This window comes from Nymphaea colorata, chromosome 12 (assembly GCF_008831285.2).
Source record: "Nymphaea colorata isolate Beijing-Zhang1983 chromosome 12, ASM883128v2, whole genome shotgun sequence".
NCBI classification, from domain to species: Eukaryota; Viridiplantae; Streptophyta; class Magnoliopsida; order Nymphaeales; family Nymphaeaceae; genus Nymphaea; species Nymphaea colorata.
In genome coordinates, this window is record NC_045149.1 from 16,438,411 (window position 1) to 16,450,705 (window position 12,295).

The window sequence follows — 12,295 nt, forward strand, 5'->3', positions numbered from 1 at the left end:
CAAAAACCACTCAGGTAGGAAAACTCGCATTTTCGGGGTGTTGGTAATGATAAAGAGTAATCAGCACAGCTTAACGTCTAAGTGAACTTACTTGGAGGTGGCTCAAAAGGGAAAGGATACAGTTAACGTGAATGATTAATTTGGGAAATGGAAAATGGTGCAACGCGAATCGAGTCGTCTGGTTGGTATTCTTTATGATGTTCCCCATTTGGTTTTCCAATTTCTACCTGATGTTCCAATGTTTATTTGATGGAAGCTGCAAACTTTTCTTCACTTGACCATCTCCTCTTTAAATTGGTTTCTGAAAACCGCTTATTATCTCCAAGTCCACAGTCCTTGTTTACTTCCATGTTGATCAAGTTCAAGAGAAGAGCCTTATTCTGCAACATGATATATGGAGTTCTATAACTATTACGTCACACAAAGAGGTTTTCCCTTTTACGCTTAGCATGAGGTTGGAATGATTCTTTTTTCATTCATGGGGAAACCCATCAGTGATTCTTTTCCTCGGATTCAAGATATCCCCCCCGCAACACAGAAGTTTTCGAGATGGTTCTTCCCTTTTATGAAGCCTCTGTTGTAGGTGAACTTAAAGCAAGAATTGCCTCATGCAAAATATTCGATTAAAGTTCTCTTTGTGGGCAGTTCTTTGAAGCTTCCTGTTTTTTCCTTCCTGAAGATTTTTCTCGAAACATTCTGATAAGTTGCAGAATGTTGGAATTCATCCTGTGGGTTCGAGCAATTCTGTACACATGGTGCAATCTCCTCCTTCAGAGTCCATACAGGTATATCATGGGCTACAATAAAGCAGAGAAGCAACCAGTGCGTGTTCTTGTTACTGGTGCAGCAGGCATGCTCTTTCTTTTCCTCTTACATTTTCCTTCTTAATTATACTCAAAACAACGAAATGGAAGAGAAAAATATTCATTCTCCTGATCCCAAAGAAAGCCGATGTGTATACTTGCATAATCTTTAGAAGCATGCTGTCTTGTTTTCTCATGTTGGCTTTCGCAGTTGAAAATGTTTATCTGTCCTCATAGAAAAGAGAAGCGTGTAATTGCTAATCTAACTTATTGAGATTTGCATCCTTAGCGATAAGACAAGGACAATAACAGGAATCTCTTTTGGCTGTTTCCTGAAAATGAAAGGGCCATTCGAGGCATGTAGGGATATGAGGACCATCTTTTGGAATTAGGATTAAAAGGTTGTCAGCTATCTAAAAACGAAAGGAAGTAACTAATTATGCTGGAATGCAAGCGAAGCAGTTACTTGGATCTCCTTGACTTGTACAATAGAACCTTTTCTGCAGTTTAAGTTTCGAACCCATGAATTGTGTCTTCCACAAAAATCTCCATATAAAGTAAATCATTAACATGCTGCTGCTAATGTGAAAGCCAATTCCTTTACTTCCATTAGAGCATCAATACTTCTGAAATTTCCACCTCTAAGTCTTGTACTCTGCTTTTAAAGGCACTTACTCTGTTGGCGTCCAGTATTACTGGTTTTATTTGCATGTTAAGCTAGCTGTGGCATATAAAATGAAACTCAAAAGACTAATTGGTTATTCAATTAGGACTTCTCTATGCAGTAAACAAACACATGCGTGTGAGCAAAAGTATGCTAAGAAAGCAGCGTCAATTGAGCAGCATTATCATTGATGGTCCTTCTCAGACCTGACAAACTGTTGATTTTTACGTTCCCATGAAAGTATTGCCTGTAACTTTTTCTTGCAATTGCTTGAATCTTTAGAAGCATACTTCTTGTAGATTTCAACTTTGATTTAGATGATCAGGTGAGGATTAAGAATGAAGGTTGCTATATTTGATGTCAAGCCAAGTCAAATTATTGTCCTTGGATATTCTAACGATGAGGTTTCATGAACTTGATTTGCAGGGCAAATAGGTTATGCTTTGGTGCCTATGATTGCTAGAGGAGCTATGCTTGGTGCTGACCAGCCCGTTATTCTGCATCTACTGGACATTCCACCTGCAGCAGCAGCCCTAAATGGTGTGAAGATGGAGTTAGTTGATGCTGCATGTCCTCTGGTTAAAGGTGACACATTTGCTTCTGTCATTAATTAATGCTGGATATCTTGCTGACAGATTGGACTTTCTTCTAGGTGTTGTTGCCACAACGGACGTTGCTGAGGCTTGCAGTGGTGTAAATATTGCAGTCATGGTTGGTGGGTTTCCACGGAAAGTGGGTATGGAGAGGAAAGATGTGATGTCGCGAAATGTCTCGATATACAAGGATCAGGCTTCAGCTTTAGAGCAGCATGCAGCTGCAGACTGTAAGGTGAAGTATATTTTCTTTTATCTTGGAATGTGGTAGAACACAGAGGTGCTCACTTCCTTTCTCTCTTTCTGTTATTGATGCTTACAAAAATTAGACCCATGAAAGCTGCAACCATTGGAGTTAGAAAAAAGTAACCAGCAGTACATGTAGCCTTGTAGGTCCACACTGTTGCAGCTTCCATGTGGGTCCAGAATTGAGTTTTCCCCTTAGGCACTTGAAAAAAGGTCTTGATGTAGTGAAAGAATTTATAATGTGACAATTATGATCAGAAAAAACATGATTTTTATAAGATATATCATTCTGTCTCCTGGAAAATCTTTTGAAGTTCTGTCAATCTTGGTACTTGTAGGGTACCCACATCGAAAACTTTGCACTTATTATCTAATCACTTGAAGCATGGTTATGAGATTATGACCTCCCTACCCTGCTGTGAGTGAGTGCAAAAAATTCAATAATCCCTTTTTTTTCGGAGCCGAATCTTAGCCATGACTGCGGACATGTTAAAGAGTAAATCATTGCTACCTGGTTCAGAGGTCATTTCCAAGTCAATTTTGTGCTTTCTGCTTTTCTTCTCAATGTTCAGAGCAGGAGCAGTACCAAGTACCTCTGCGGGACCTCTGGTCGTCGCTCGAACCAAGATGACATTATAGCTAATAGGGCCGTGCATTCATCTGGATACTCGGCCCTTGTATTTGGATCCATCGGTTGACAGCAGTGCTATGTACCAGCTCTATGAGTATGAACTTGGTGTTTGTGGGGGACAGACCATGGTGGTCAGAGACTCTTCTTTCTAGGATTCCTCTCTCTGCTGGAATCTAGTAGGTTCTTGATCATTGAAAAAACAGAGGAAAGGTTCCATTTAGACAGGAAGCTTTTGACCCTAATTTAACAGACGCGCTTGAAAATTTCCAATTATTTCCTTTTAAGGCGAGATATAAGTCCTAGATAGTAGATACTGCCAAGTGGAAAGGACTTTTCTAAGTCCGTTTATCGACCAAGGCAATTTTATGCTTTGCAAGCTCAAGAAACGTGTTCATTCTTGTAAGATAGATGAAGATGTGTTGATTCAAGGTTCAATTTACTTCAGATGTAACTGAAATAAGCATATTATGTTAAGGGCAGACCCCTTTGTCTGAGCTTTCAGAAGATTTGTGGCCCATATCAGAAAAGAAAATGATTGCATTACTTGACTGGGATTTGCTTTACATACTCTTTGTTGATCATGCTGCTGGTCTTTAAGAGACATAATCATGTCCAGAATATTTCCTTGTGACCTGGAACACTCCCAAAAGAAGTTATTGAATGATATGCATTAGGCTACAACTCTCTGTTCGAAAGCGATGGCACACTTTCGTTTTGTCTGAAATTGGCACATTTAAAGTTGTCATCATGGAAGGATGGTTTTACGACCTTGTTCCGTAGAGGGTGACCCCTAGATGTTCATTATGCCATCAAAAGTACTTTGTAAACATATCTTAGACATATGCCCTCTCTGCAAGTGCAATATTCATGTATTGTAGGTGATGAATGACATATATATATATGTGTGTATAAACCTTTGTCTATTCCTCTGTAACACACCATACCATGTCCGAAGCATTCATACTCCCTTTTCTATATATCTTAAATGGGTATATATTTATATATATACAAGGTCTAGAGATGCATATTACTGCATGTGAGATTGTTTCTCTCCTTAATGATGCGAAAAAGCAATGTTGTCAATATCGTTATTGACACTATTGGTTTGCTCATAAGTACAGCATATATACTTATATGCATTGTCTTGTATCGGCTTTTTTTTTTTAAAAAACAATTTAATACGTATTCAATTGTTTTAAAAAATAAAAAGAAAAAGAAAAAGAAAATAAACCTATGTGTACGGGCCGGCAAGGGGCTGGGGATCAATTTGGCTGAAATTTTGGGATGGGCAGGTGCTTGTTGTGGCTAATCCAGCAAACACCAACGCTTTGATACTGAAAGAATTTGCTCCGTCTATACCGGCGCACAACATCACCTCCCTCACCCGTCTCGATCACAACAGAGCTCTCGCACAGATCTCCGAGCGCCTCAACGTTGACGTCAGTGATGTGAAGAATGTGGCGATATGGGGGAACCACTCCTCCACTCAGTACCCAGACGCCAACCATGCTATTGTCACCACCAACCAGGGAGAAAGGCCCGTTCCAGAGCTTCTTGCAGATGGTGAATGGTACGATTCACTTTTTATACGTGCTACGAAACTCATCTAATTAATTTTTGTTGTCAATAATATGAAAAAAGTATATAGAAAAATAAGAATATTTAGTTCTCATATTTTGAGTGTGTGCATGTTTTTAGATATTCACTTTTTGTGGACGATAAGTTGTATATATGTTGCTAGGTGGCAAGTATCTATTTTTAACTTCAAACGCCTTAGATAGCGACTTTTTGTGTTGTAAAAAATGGAAGACGCTGTTATGTAAGTTGAAGCATAGCAAATGTGTTGTTCCAAAGCACGTACTGAAAGTAATTCTAGTACCATAAGAGGATGAAAGAAAGGGTAGGGGCTTTAGCTTTCAACTGAGTAATAGAATGAAATACTCATTCTTCTCACCCCAAGTTGAGTTTTATATATGTTTGTGTGAGCATAATCCTAGAGTTTATGTTACAGCAACATGTATTTCTTGTATTTGTCTTGTTTGCGAAATCGGTGCAGTTACTGGTAGGGGTAGAGCCAAGGAGGGGCTGGCTGGAGCAATGGCCTTTCCTCAATAAAACCTGCTCTAAAAATTGGACATGTAATTTTGAGAAATTTTCATTTGATCTATATAAAATTTTTAAAAAAATTTAACTCAACCTCCTATCAAAATTTTGGAACTATAATTCGACCATTTAGTGAAAAATTCCAAACTCCACCCTAGAAAAACATTGGTCTTTGTGAACCATATAAATAAATCCTTGTGATCGGATGTGACCCATTTGATGGAAATTTCAAAGAGATGTTTCCAATTCTTCCCGAGGTTCTAACCCACCAACGAATAGAGAACGAGGTATGTCCGGCCATAGCATACAATTGCAATGAGTCCCGACCTTTCAAAAGAATCATGACCTTTTTGGTTTGCTTTTTGAAGGTACAAAAAGGGCTTATTCTTAACACTGTGTTAGCTCAATTTTGGTGAATTCACTTGGTTTTGCAATATTTACTACTGGTCTTGTCCGCTAATTAATACTGTTTCTGATGTGGAGGGGAAAGGTTGAGGGGAGAATTCATAAAGGTGGTGCAAGAGCGTGGTGCTGAAATCATCAAAGCGAGGAAGCTGTCGAGCGCCATGTCTGCTGCTGGTGCTGCTTGTGATCACATACGTGATTGGGTCCTTGGAACCCCTAAGGTCTCTTCTCTAGTGTCTGTTTTTTTTTTCTTTTTTTAATAGATTTATTATTTTGAAAAAAGTAAACTTAAATATGTCGCTGTAGTGCTCACAATTCTCATAAAATATATATATATTTTCTTCCTTTCAATTCAGGGGAGATGGGTGTCCATGGGAGTCCACTCTGATGGATCTTACGGCGTTCCTAGTGGTCTTATTTATTCTTTTCCTGTTACTTGTGAGATGGGGCAATGGAATGTCGTGCAAGGTAAGAAGTAACTTCATTCCGATAAACATTCCATTTAAATCCATGTTGGGAATAATGAATTGATTGTGATTGCCTACTGTTGAAGAGATTTCAAACAATGAATCTTTGCTTGTGATATTTGTTCCTAATAATCAATTGTTCTCTGCTATAATTTTTCTTTCCCTATTCCTTTTTTCTTTCGTTGAATAAAGTTTTCAGAAAGGAAAAGATCTAATTGGCAATTCTTTTTTTTTTTTAACTTTTTTTTAAAAATAAGATCATGGTCATGGATTCATATTTTACATTGTTTGCAGGCCTCCACATTGATGAATTTTCTCGAGCCAAAATGGAAGCAACCACCAAAGAACTCTTGGAGGAGAAGGCCCTTGCTTACTCTTGCTTAGCTTAACACACAAAAAGTAAAAAATTTTAATATACAAGCTAAAGACTCCGAATCAAGTTTCAGATTGTCAGAGCATTTTAACAACGTGATCTGACTCGCCGCAATATCCTCCCTGAAAAAGGACCCGACTTTCTTTGGGTTACAGCATTCTTAATTGGTCTTACCATTGACGTTTATTTTAAACTTTGATCGGTAAATGCAGTTTATATTTTATCTTTATGATCAGCAGAAAAAGCAAGTCAACTTACATCTAGCTCGCCATAAAGTTTGTGGTTGAGATACCATTTTAGCCATGGAGTGCCAAAGTACAAAATGGTCAGAGAGAGGGAGAGTAAAAGTACATTGTTTGATGATTTAATAAGAAAGATAGATGAAATTGGTGTTGATAACTTCCAACTTTATTAAGCTTGGGCTTCGGGTCGGCTCTGCTCGACTCGACATCCAAAAACAGGGTTCAGACTCGGCCCCCGACGCAAAAACCCAAGTTTTAAATTAAAAAATATATTGTTTAATATAAATAATATATAATTATAATTCATTATAATAAAATATTATAAATATATATATATGAATAAAAATTTAAAAAATAAATTATCGGGCCCGATAAAGAGTCGAGCCATTTAATAGGTACCCAGCAGGGGCGGCGGTTCAGCCCAGTGCCCAACCTTAAACTTTATCATTATAGTCGTATGAGTCTTGGTTTTGTGTTGTTTTTGGTAACGCAACATTCAATTGAAATTGAAAAATCTTACGCACTAGAGGTTTGTCAAAATACACGACTCAACAAAATGTGCATTTTTACTTGGTTCTTGAAACGTAATCATATTTTAACTGCCTTCTTCCTAAAGATGTAAATATGATTTTGAAAATTTTCATATGGCAGCAGGAGTGGATTGGAAGTAGGGACACTCTTAGTTGCCCGATTAAACTGAGAACATTAACATTAATATTCAATGAACCTGACCTACTCTTTGGAAAAGATTCATGTAACACTCACATATTAACTTAGTTGCCTAATTACCAGGTATTGATACTCATAGTTCATCGAAAAATAAGGTACATCCGAACTAAGGGTGCACATTGGGCTGCATCCGGCTGTTTGGAGTCGAACCCAGTTTATTTTTAATAAAAAAATTTAAAGTAATATATATATATATATAAAGAAAATAATTTAAAAAATCATGCGTCCAATGCATTTTAAAAAGTTAGGGCGCCCATTTGTTGGGCGGTTGATTGCAATATTCTTTTTATTCAACATTTAGAATATGAAGGACAACGTCATCAACATTTAAAGTTAGTAAGGAACGTGACCCATATACATCTATCTGAAAATTATCCGAAAGATATGATAATTTTCATTGTTTTGAAAAAGGGACAACCTAACTCCTTTCTCTATATCGTTAATTCTTTATTCAAAATTTTAATGCATTCATTTTAATTAATACCTTAAATTAATTTTATAAAATCATTCTTAACATGAAGGAATGATGTAATTTGTCATGTTAATTATTTTGTACTTAGAAATTCGATATAGTGTGTGTATCATAGAATTTTGTTAAAGTTATTTAATTTTAAAAGTTTAAGAAGGTTTTAAAGTTATTCAATATGAGAAATTTTTAGCAGTTTTCAACATAGTTCATTCAATTGAATCCTGATTACTGTTAGGATTCTGTGTACCGTGACAATCTAAGTTACCGGACTCTTCTATTTTACTGCCACACTCGAATCGCATCGAGTTGGGTGTGCACCGGACATGGGTGTGACTCCGACTCACACCCGAGCTCAGTTATAATGTCATATTACTAAGTTACTTATATAATATATATTGTTCTGATACTTTTTTTATGCAATACAATTATTTAAGTATGTTACATACATTAATAACTAAATCGTAATAATAATATATACATGCTTATTCTATTATATATATAATAAATTAAAATAATAATAATATTACACTCGCCGTTCCGCCGCACCTAAATTTCTTGGGATCTACCACTCCTACACCGGTACCTGCACCCCACACTCTAGTGACATAGACATAGGTGACAATACGAAAACTGAAAGTCTTTCAAAATTTTAAAATGAACGCAAGCATAACTAAGCTTCTGATTTATACTTTGATGAAGTAATATAAGATTACGGATATTGTATATAAACAATAGAGCATGTGAATTTTCTCTTTTTTAAGGTGAGGCGTTAGTCTAAAAAAAATTCAAGGAAGACATATATTTTTTATTTGATGACCCATCTGCATGGAGGGGCTGTTTTCTACTTCAGTAAAAGTCAAGATCTGTTTGGTTGACAAGTGATTATATATTCGATTTATTTGTTTGTTTGCTTGCATGCTATGAAATTTTCTATTTTTTTGGGTCAATTGTCAAAGTAACAAATGTTTGCTTTATTATATGATCGAATTCAAGATCTGAACCCTAGCTTTGTAGCTGTTTATGAGTGACGAACAAGAAGCATTCTTATTCAGGGGGTGAAGCCAGAATTTTTTCATGATGGCGGCCGAATTAAAGTTACTAAATTTTTGCTGGGGTCGAAATATAATTTTTCAAAATTTGTATATAAAACAAGTGAAATTTTTTAAAATTTACATGCAAATTAAGAAAAAAATTGAGGTGGAGCAAGGCCTATGCGGGCCACCCCTTGGCTCTGCCCATGTTCCTATCCCTTTCCTCTTACTCCAATTGTCTAGAGCTGCATGGTATCGCTCAACGAGAATGGAACCAAACCTGACTTAATATCCACATTTTCCAAAAACTTCTTTTGCTATGAGTTTGAGACCGTGGCAAAGCCAAAAATTTGGTTATTATAGTTCAGGTGCACCAACTTGAGAAAGTTCCATATGTTCAAGAACACAAATGTATATAGATGACCAAATATTTAATGCTACCATTGTTCGGGTGAGCGAGAGGGTCGATCCCACCGCCCAAAGCGAAGCTCGAAGCCCCCCCCCATTCCCTCTACCTCCGAGGTTCTGAGCTGTGTCGGTGTTAGTGATAAAACGAGACACCCTTCAACTTGGATGTCGCATTCCACCGCCTTAAAACACAAGAACATAGCGTCCACATGAATCAAACGCCCCGTCTTATAGAAGGCTTAGGCTAAAACTACCATTGTTAAAAATAAAGAAATGTCAACACGAGCTTATTTCGCTACTGGTTTCGCTATGGTTTGAGGTCTACTAAATCGTAAGTTTTTCTGGTTCGCTACGGGGTCGACAGTAAGTTTTTTTAAAAGATAAATCACAATTTATCTATTATTTATTGTTACAGTTAGTGGCCAGAAAAAGAAAAAGAAAAAGAATAATAAAAGTTTGAATTTAAAGAATCGAGAACTCTGAAAAACGTGATTTGGGAGTGGCACGAGAATGAAAGAGGGGCAGGTGACATTTGAAAAAACGGGGGATCTTTATGGGATTGATTGGATCGCAGGGAGGAGGTGAAGTTTGTCTCCCAAAAGGGGTAAAAGAAAGGGGAGAGCAATAATGGGGCTTCCCCGCGGGGGAATTTATCTTCTTTTCCTCCTTTTTTTTCCGAAGTCGCTCGGCCCGAATCACCATCACCTCTGCCATGTGACCTCCACTAAACTCTTATGTGCTTCCTCACACCTTTTACTCATCTCATAACTCTCCTCCCTCCTTGACAACTTCTTTTCTTTTCTTTTCTCTCTCTCTCTCTTCTATATATATATCTATATATATATATATATATAAAAGAGAGGGGAAGGAAAAGACATAAAATAAGAACATGTTGACTTGCTTATGGATACTAATTTAATAGGAAAGATGCTTTAATTCAACTTGTTTAGCTAGAAAGGACGACCTTTTTACTATTAAACTATTTATGCCATCAAAGCCCTTAGTATCTTTGAGTATTTAAAAAAAAAACATTTAAACTAAAAAACTAAAGCATTAATATTTGTTTTTTCATTAAACTACTATTAAGAATATAAGATTCGATTGCATTAAAATACTTTGACAATCTGTCTTAGGGGGAAAAGCCAGTGGTTCATATTATATATACATGCCCATTGCACCCCTTTTTTGTCGAGGTTCTTTTGGTCATCAGAAAACACAGATACCGTTAACATATGAGAGAGAGAGAGAGCGCAGATGTTTTGAGTTGTATTAAATGCTAATTATACCAATGATTGCCCGAACAAAACTAGCGATTAGAACCTTCTTAAAAGCGCTTTACTGTGGCTTGTTAGATCCAATGTTCTGTCATTAACCTGCCAAGTGCGGCTTCTAATCGACATTTAACCTTTATAAAATAAGCTTCCTAAAGGCTCTTGTATAGAGAAAAAGCATGGCCCCCTGGCGTAGGGAAACCATGAAAAGGCACGATAACGTGCCTGCATAATTCGGGAAAAAACAAGATCCAGAAACCAACAAAACGGGAAAATTGCTAGAGTCCAAACGCGACCCTGCTTTCTGTGGCGTTCATTGCCTCAAAATGTGGGCGAGAGAAAACTCCAAGGTAACAATTCCAAGCGGAAGAGGAAGCGCAAGAGAGAGACGACGAGAAAATGGGGGTTTAATTTTTTAGAGAGAGAAACGAAGGAGGGTTTTGGCGCGGCGCTCTTTTTATCTCGAAATCTGGGAAAAGGTGCCACGGTGCCCTGAGATCCATTTCAGGAAAATGCTGAATTTGGAAAAAATAATTTTGAGTGACGATAAAGGAAGATAACCCAAGTTCCTAAACTTGGGGAGTGGCAATGCATGCAGCGGGGGATATGCTCAACTTGACACCACCGTCCTCATTATCATATTCTTTTTGACATGTCGTCGTATAAAATTATATTAAAGTTTGCATTTAGAAATACATGTATTTAATAATTATTTTTTCCAAAATGAATCACATTGGTTCTCCAACCTTGGGTTTGCCCATTCCAAGATTTTTTTTTTTTTCGAGAAAAAAAAATCAATTTCATGTGGGATGGAGCGAGGAAAGCAGCTTTGCCATGTGAATGACACCAAGTCGAGAATTATTAATCCTTTTTTTCTTCATTAACTCGTACTGCCTTCTTTCTCTATTGGCTCCCTGAGGTTAGGCAGATCTCCATCCAATAGGGTTTAAAATGATCTGAATTGGACGAAACCAAGGGTGGAGCCAAAAACCTTTTTTTTATAAAAAGGACCAAATAGTATTTTTAAAATTTGTATGGGGGCAAAACGATAATTTTCAATTTCTCCGTAAGCCGAATTAAACGTTTTCAAGAATATAAATATATTTTTTTTCCAAATGCGGTTTTCGTTTTGTTGGGGTGCATAAAAGAAGGGAGTGCATGCCAAACATGTGCTCCGCCCGAACACGACATGGTAACTCCATTCTGTGCACTCAAATGGCCTCTTAAGACTTGTTTTGGCGCGAAGCTGGTAATTGGCTCGAGCCTATTCCCAACCTGATCAGTTGCTCTTGTTAGGTCGGGGCCGGGCCAAGCGCATTAGTAGTGGGTTGAAAGTGGGGCGAGAGTTGTTGTTGGCCAGGCCTAACCCGAAACTTTAATCAATAAGTAGTTCCATCGATCCGGCCTAGAATGTATCGGAGTGGGTAACCTAATTAAGGACAAGATTCAGGTGCCTATTTTCTTCCCTTAGCCAGGCAGATGAAACTTTTTGGTAGCCCACTTGTTGAAGTTTTTTTTTTTTTATTATTATTGTAGATGAGCTTTTCCTTTTCTAAGTAGAAGTTGGTCCTTTCTTTTTGGCGAATTAACTATGATACGGGCTATAGCCTTTCAATGCTTTTATTTGATAGCCTTTTAGCTTTCAACAGTAGGAGCCGCTTATGCTTTGCAACAAAATGCTGAATTAACAGCAAGTTAAAATAATGTAAATTAAGTAAAAAACTTTAATATTTATCGACATGAACTAATTGGGCTAAGTTGAAGAAATCCTTTAACTAAATAAAAACTCTGAAACACCAAAATGATAAATCTGATCCTAATGTCTGGGCAAATAACAAAATATCGCTCAACTTATAAAGC

At 37.2% G+C, this 12,295-nt stretch overlaps 1 protein-coding gene across 2 annotated transcripts; it reads left to right on the forward strand.

Moving 5' to 3' along the window:
* Positions 1 to 62: 62 nt before the first annotated feature.
* On the forward strand, positions 63 to 6,332 carry LOC116265353 (malate dehydrogenase, cytoplasmic-like). Of its 2 annotated transcripts, none has more exons than XM_031645916.2 (7): positions 63 to 785; positions 1,894 to 2,052; positions 2,120 to 2,295; positions 4,230 to 4,507; positions 5,531 to 5,666; positions 5,802 to 5,913; positions 6,207 to 6,332. In XM_031645916.2, exons 2-7 carry the CDS (start codon positions 1,920 to 1,922, stop codon positions 6,299 to 6,301), a joined length of 930 nt encoding a protein of 309 aa, XP_031501776.1. In that variant the 5' UTR covers positions 63 to 785; positions 1,894 to 1,919; the 3' UTR covers positions 6,302 to 6,332. The 2 variants fall into 2 exon arrangements, with proteins under 2 accessions (XP_031501776.1, XP_031501775.1); XM_031645915.2 differs by having other exon boundaries at positions 65 to 850.
* The last annotated feature ends 5,963 nt before the right edge of the window (positions 6,333 to 12,295 follow it).

Excerpts from the sequence above, each read along its gene's own strand:
- LOC116265353 (XM_031645915.2), top strand. The coding sequence starts at position 712 with ATGTTGGAATTCATCCTGTGGGTTCGAGCAATTCTGTACACATGGTGC. Across the intron at positions 2,053-2,119 it reads TGCATGTCCTCTGGTTAAAG|GTGTTGTTGCCACAACGGAC; the intron begins GTGACACATTTG and ends ACTTTCTTCTAG. Across the intron at positions 2,296-4,229 it reads ATGCAGCTGCAGACTGTAAG|GTGCTTGTTGTGGCTAATCC; the intron begins GTGAAGTATATT and ends TGGGATGGGCAG.